Genomic DNA, 6605 nt, shown 5'->3' with positions numbered 1-6605 from the left:
AGACAGAACCATCAGACAGAACCATCAAACAGAACCATCAGACAGAACCATCAGACAGAACCATCAAAGAGAAACATCAGACAGAACCATCAGACAGAACCATCAAAGAGAAACATCAGACAGAACCATCAGACAGAACATCTGGAGTCTTCAGGTGGACCCGAATCAACAGAACCATCAGCTCACCTGGTTTCATTCAGTAATCCTCCCTCCTGCACCTCCTGCTTCCTTTTGAGACTTCAGGGTTCTTGATTGTTTACGTTTGGGTCCAAACCTCCACAACCATCTGAGAAGAACCGAACCAGGAAGCAGAAAATAAATAAACCAAAAACATCAACCCCCTTCTTCAGCTGAGACGTGTCTCTGTTCCATGTGTCCCTCCGCTGTTTGTTTGTTTTTAGGAACTTTAGAACCTCTAACTAACCCGTCTAACCGGGAGCTGGAACCGTAAACGAGCTTCAGGCCAGAGAAGGCTGATGTGGGCGATGGTTGACAGATTATCTGGAAGGAAATGGAGCAGAACCAATGAGCTGTTTTCATGTTTCATTACTGAGCCTCCCACAGATTTCCTCACATTACTGAAGATCAGAACCTCTGCAGAGGCCCCATGATGAGTTCATGGCCATCAGGAAAAACAAAACACCATCATTAAACTGGTAAAAAACAGAACATCAGGAAACCTTTTCAGGGATCTGGAGGAAGATCCATGTTTTCTTCTCTGGTTCAGACCTGAAGCACGGCGGAGGAAGTTCATGGTGAGGGATTTCTTTAATGGTATAAACCAAAAACCTTCCAGAACCACAACTTCACATGAAAGAGAACCTGCAAACATCTAGAACTGAAATACCATGAAACCACCACTGTGTCAGGTTCTAACCCAGAGTTCTGTTCACTGATGTCGACCCAGTCCAGAGGCGGCGCCGCCTTATTTGGGTCGGACCGTCGCTCCGTGGAAACCTGGATCCGACGGATCAGGAAGAACTAAACCAACAAGGAAAAGGAGCATCTGATGTCAGCAACAAGTCCAAAGGCCCGGTTCTGACATGGTTCTGGAATAGGATCAGGGTTCTGTTCAAGCATTTTCCACCTGGACCATGTAAAACCAGTCCAGGTTCTGCTCAGTCCAAAGGCTGAGGAAGAGGAGGGACGGGTTCTGGTCTGAGGAGGAAGAGGAGGGAGCAGGTTCTGGTCTGAGGAGGAAGAGGAGGAACTCTTCATCAGAATTTAAAACCCGTTCAGCTGTGTGTTCATGAAGAACAAAGAGCTGGAAGAGGAGGAGCTAAAGAGTTAATGCTTCACCGAACTCTTGACCTTCATCAACGTTTGAGTCACACCTGGGTGAGGAGGTCACACCTGGAGGGAGGAGGTCACACCTGGGGTGAGGAGGTCTTTGGTTGTGACCATAGTTCATAACTGTTAGCTGCTAACTGCTAGCTGCTAACTGCTAGCTGCTAGCTGAATCAATCATAAAGAAATAAATAAATCTTTTTATGACTTGAGTTCTGAGCAAAGAGCCAGCAGTTGATAAACAGTGGGACTGTCCCTTTATGTGGTTCTGATCTTGGCCCGGCTGAGTGGAGGAACAGCAGGTTCTTCTCAGAACCTTTCACCTTTGATAATGGAGAACAGGAGAGAGGTCATAAACTAAAAACATCAAAGAGAAATGATTTCCTAAATGATCAGAAAACAAAAGAACATCAAAGGAATCTTTGGTGGAACCAGGACAGGATCAAAGGATTCAGCTCTTAGTTCCAGTTGTTTCTAATCTGCTTCAAGACGTCCCGCTGCGGGTCCGCGGACGCTGCTTCAGAACGGCTCATTTCACTGAAGCTGGAGAGACGGAACCATCATCATCATCATCATCATCATCATCATCCGTGACGTCAGCAGGGCTTCATAAGAGCCCCTCTCCCGGGTCAGAACCAGCAGACCCGCCGAGCCGCAGACAGACAGACAGACTGACTGACAGGTGATGAAGATGTTCTCCTCGCGCCTCCTCCTCCTCCTCCTCCTCTCCATCAGCGCCTCCTTCAGCTGCTGCTCCGCCGCTCAGAGAGACTCCAAACTCCGCCTGCTGCTGCACCGAACCCCGCTGCTGGGCTCCAAACAGGTCCGACACACCCACACCCGAACCAGAACCCGGGTCCGACAGGACCGGAGCTCAGGTCCGACAGAACCAGAACCAGAACTTTAACCTGAAAGCAGCAGAAAGCCTAAAAAGCTGCGTTTCTTCCTGGTTTTAAAGAAGTAAATTTAGTTTAAAAATCTTCGATTGTTTAAAAATAGAAGCAGAAGATTTCGGATCTGAAGGAGTTAGTTTATCTTTCAGGTTCGGAAAAAATTTAAAATATTATTCAAAGAATCTAAGTTCTGTCTGAGTTCAGAGAAATGCTGGAAATGAAACTTTATTTCAGAAAATAAGAATAAATCTGATTATTTCTTTCATGCAGTTTATTAAGGTTTAATTATTAAATGTTTTATAAAATGCTTCTCTTTAAAAATCAGCTGTTTTATTATTTTCAAATAAAAATTAAACATTTTTTAAATCAGATGAAATCTGAATCAAATAAAACTGAATTCTACAGAAATCCTTTCTGACCGAGAGGTCCAGTTTCTCCTGAAAACCACAGAACCCATCAGAACCGACTGGACCGACCTGAACCCATCAGAACCGATCGGACTGATGGGTTCAGATCGGTCCAGGAATCAGAACCTTCGACCCGTTTGAACCGTTTCAGTCTTTGGCTCGGACTGAAGCAGATCAGAGTCCTCTCATTGAAACGACTTCAGAAGAAAAAACAGAAACGATTAAATTGAAATAAAACTTAAATCCTCATTTTTTAATTTTGTTTATTTATTTGTTTATTTTACTTATTTGTTTTGTTTTGTTTCATCTTTTTATTGTTTTCATTTAAACTTGATTGATTCTTTGGGAAACTTCGTCTCAAACTGAACTGAAGCTAAAAACCCTTCATGGATCCAGAATCTTCTTCTTTACTGGTTCTGATGTCCGTCTGGGCCGGGTCACGGGTCAGAACCGCTGAGGTTCGAAGGAAGGTTCTGTTCTGTTCTGAGCTCAGAACCTTCAGAGGAAAAATACCTGAAATATGTTCAGAACCAGAACCTCCTCCTGGATCCGGGCTTCGGACCCAAACCCGACACTCAGGTTCTTAGTTTCGTTTCGTTCTGAAGTTGATTCCTTTAATATTTTTAAGCTTCTCAGTTTTAAACTTTATGGTTCTCTTTAGAACCCAAACAGAACCCAGTCAAACAAGAACAGGGCGCTGTCAGCCAGCAGTGGCTTCACGGGACCCGGTTCTGAGGGGGAACCGAGTCGGGTCGGGGCTCACAGGACCGCTCGGAGACGGTTTGTCTGACCTTTGACCCCTCTGTCCCCGCAGGACACGTCCCGCTCCTCGCTGGCAGAGCTGCTCCTCTCGGACCTCCTGCAGATGGAGAACGAGGCTCTGGAGGAGGACAGCTTCCCTCTGCCCGAAGGAGAACCCGAGGACATCCGTCTGGACCTGGAGCGGGCCGCCGGCGCCGGGCCGCTGCTGGCGCCGCGAGAGAGGAAGGCGGGCTGCAAGAACTTCTTCTGGAAGACCTTCACGTCCTGCTGAGAGCTGCTGCTCCTCCTGCTCCTCCTGCTCCTCCTGCTGCTCCTCCTCCTCCTCCTGCTGCTCCTCCTCCTCCTCCTCCTCTTTCTCCTCCTCCTCCTCCTCCCCTCCTCCTCCTGTACAGAAACTGATTCAGTGCGTTTAGATCTTTCTGATTCTTTCTGATGTAAACTTAATGAAACTATTTTTAACTGTTGGTTTGAATAAAATCTGTTTGAGACAAACTGTCCTGTCTGCTGATGAAGAGGAGGGGGCCTTCATCGGGGCTTTATTACAGTCCGTCCTTAATGGGTGTCCTGGTCCGGTCCTGGTCCGGTCCTGGTCCGGTCCTGGTCCGGTCCTGGTCCGGTCCTGGTCCGGACCTGGTCCAGACAGGACCTTCCTGATAACAGACTGCTCTGGTCCGGTCCGGTGTGGTCCAGTACGGTCCGGTCCTGGTCTGGTGGTGGTCCTGGTCCCGACCAGAACTTCCTGATAACAGACCGGTCTGGTCCAGTACTGTCCTGGTCTGGTCCAGTCTGGTCCGGTCCGGTCCTGGTCTGGTCTGGTCCGGTCCTGGTCCAGACCGCTCTGTACTGCTCTGGTCCAGTCCGGTCCGGTCCTGGTCTGGTGGTGGTCCTGGTCCCGACCAGAACTTCCTGATAACAGACCGGTCTGGTCCAGTACGGTCCTGGTCTGGTCCAGTACGGTCCTGGTCTGGTCCAGTACGGTCCTGGTCTGGTCCAGTCCGGTCCTGGTCTGGTGGTGGTCCTGGTCCGGACCGGGCCTTCCTGATGACAGAACCTCCTCATCTTGTCTGGCTCTAAGGCAGCTGCAGCAGCTGGTTTCAGCCGATCAGAACCAGAATCCGAGCCTTCATTGGACCGCTGCAGGGGATTGTGGCAGAAAGTCCTCCTGATTTAAACTGTTGTCCAATCAGAGGAGGGCAGACTACGACCATATTCCTACAGGAAGTGCTACCGCTAGTTGCTGCTGCTAATGGTAAACAACCACAGAATTCCATATAAATGTTTACTGAACCTGACAGAGTTTGATGGTCAGGTTAGTCTGACCTTTGACCTCTGAACTTTACAGCAGTTTAACAAACAAACTCTTCTTATTTCTACAAACTTTCTTCTTCTGCAGTTTCTTCAGCTTCTGTCTCCTTCCACCCAGTGTGTCTCTGCTGGAGGACTGATGGTGTCCTCTCATAGGTCAGAGGTCGAAGGTCAGAGGTGACACACCCAAACTCTCATTGGCTTCCATTGGATCTGAGCTTCAAACAGGAAGTGAAGGGTCTTTTTAACTCTTCATATCTCCTCCATAAACCCTGACTGAACCTGGACTTTCAAAATGAAACTCTTCAGAATAAGAGTCTGAAAAGTTGATGTTTTGTATTTCTAGTTTTTATATAGAAATGATGTTTTTGGGTTAGGGCTTCGGTTTAGGACTAAGGTTTGGTTTAGGGTTGGATATGTACTGGTAATGGTTGGGGTTAGGGTGGGGGTCAGGGTCAGGGTGGGGGTCAGGGTCAGGGTGGAGAAATGAATGGAAGTCAATGGAAAGTCCCTGCAAAGAAGGAGAGACATAACATGTGTGTGTGTGTGTACCTGCTGTAGGTGTGTGTGTGTGTGTGTGTTGTTCTGTGTGTGTGTGTGTGTGTGTGTGTGTGTGTGTGTGTGTGTTGTTCTGTGTGTGTGTGTGTGTGTGTGTGTGTGTGTGTGTGTGTGTGTGTGTGTTGTTCTGTGTGTGTGTGTGTGAAGCAGCTGCTGGCGTCTGATTAGCAGCTTCTTTCAGTCGTTGCCTTCAGGACATGACCTGCTGAGAAGCTGCTGTTGCTCACCTGGACCGGGTTCTGATCCTGGTTCTGGTCGATGTGCTGTGTAGGTAGATAAAAGCTGAATCAGTTTGTGTTCCTGGTTCTGAAAGGAACCGGTTCTGTTGTTTAAACCCAGAATCTGACGGCTGCGCCTCCTGCAGCCAAAGTTCTCCTCGTCTTCCTGGCAGAACGTCTCTCTGACGATGATCCTGCTCCTTCTGAGGGATTCTTCTTCTGTTTCTGTTGTCAGAAATATAAAAGACAAATCTAACATTGTGTCCCAATAACTCAATGTTTAAATGTTTCTCATTCCACTGGGAAGCTGATGTTCCTCAGTGAAACACTGATGGAGACACGTTCCCTCAGGCTGACGGAGGTTCCTCCAGTAGAACCACTCAGGAACGTGTTCTTGCACAGCCAGGACTCCTGGATGTGAGTTCAGGTGAGTTCTGCAGTAAAACGTTTAATGTTTCTGAGACGGAGCGTCTCTGTCAGCTGGAAGAAGGTTCTGCTGGAACCACAGCCAGGTGAGTTCTGGTTCTGCAGGTGTCTTCAATCTGCAGCAGAGACACGTCCAACTCGTCCCGGTGGAATCTAGAAGCGAGACTTTATTCAATAAACAGGAAGCAGCAGCTGCAGACTCACAAAGAGCCGCCAATCAAGCCAGCAGCCAATCAGACGCCAGTTTTTGAACTGCTTTAATAAACTGTAACGAGCTTTAATTACAGCTGAAAGCTTTACTGGAACGCCACACACACACGCTCACACACACACACACACACCCTCACACACACACAGACACACACACACCGTGTGTGAAGAGCTGCTGATGACGAGTTTCATCTTCAGAAAACGATTCACTGGAAACAAAAAGACGATAATCATCTGCAGAGCTGCTGCTTCACACACACACACACACACGTCACCAAACAGGTCAAAGGTCAACCTGCCATCAACAGGTCCCGGCCAATCAGCAGCAGATAAAGCGAGGAAACAAAGCTGGTTGCCGTGGTTACGTTATCAACAGTCTGCAGGTACGATGCTGTGTGAGGTTTCTATCGAGCCTGGTGCATGATGGGTAAAACAGCAGGCCCCGGGTTCCACCTGCAGGTGGGCGGAGCTTATGGAGCAGCCCGGGAACACACGGAGCAGTTCTGGTTCAAATCCACGTCTGGAGTTACCTGAGAGGG

General features: G+C 48.3%; 1 protein-coding gene across 1 annotated transcript; it reads left to right on the top strand.

The window, feature by feature from the left end:
- The first annotated feature begins 1941 nt into the window (after positions 1-1941).
- LOC108249247 (somatostatin-1) lies at positions 1942-3851 on the top strand. The gene is made up of 2 exons (XM_017438512.3): positions 1942-2110; positions 3402-3851. Exons 1-2 carry the CDS (start codon positions 1973-1975, stop codon positions 3618-3620), a joined length of 357 nt encoding a protein of 118 aa, XP_017294001.1. The 5' UTR covers positions 1942-1972; the 3' UTR covers positions 3621-3851.
- Positions 3852-6605: the final 2754 nt, after the last annotated feature.

Source organism: Kryptolebias marmoratus, linkage group LG5, assembly GCF_001649575.2.
Source record: "Kryptolebias marmoratus isolate JLee-2015 linkage group LG5, ASM164957v2, whole genome shotgun sequence".
Lineage (NCBI taxonomy): Eukaryota > Metazoa > Chordata > Actinopteri > Cyprinodontiformes > Rivulidae > Kryptolebias > Kryptolebias marmoratus.
The sequence above is the reverse complement of the archived record's forward strand: the minus strand, read 5'-3'. Positions and strand labels throughout refer to the sequence as shown.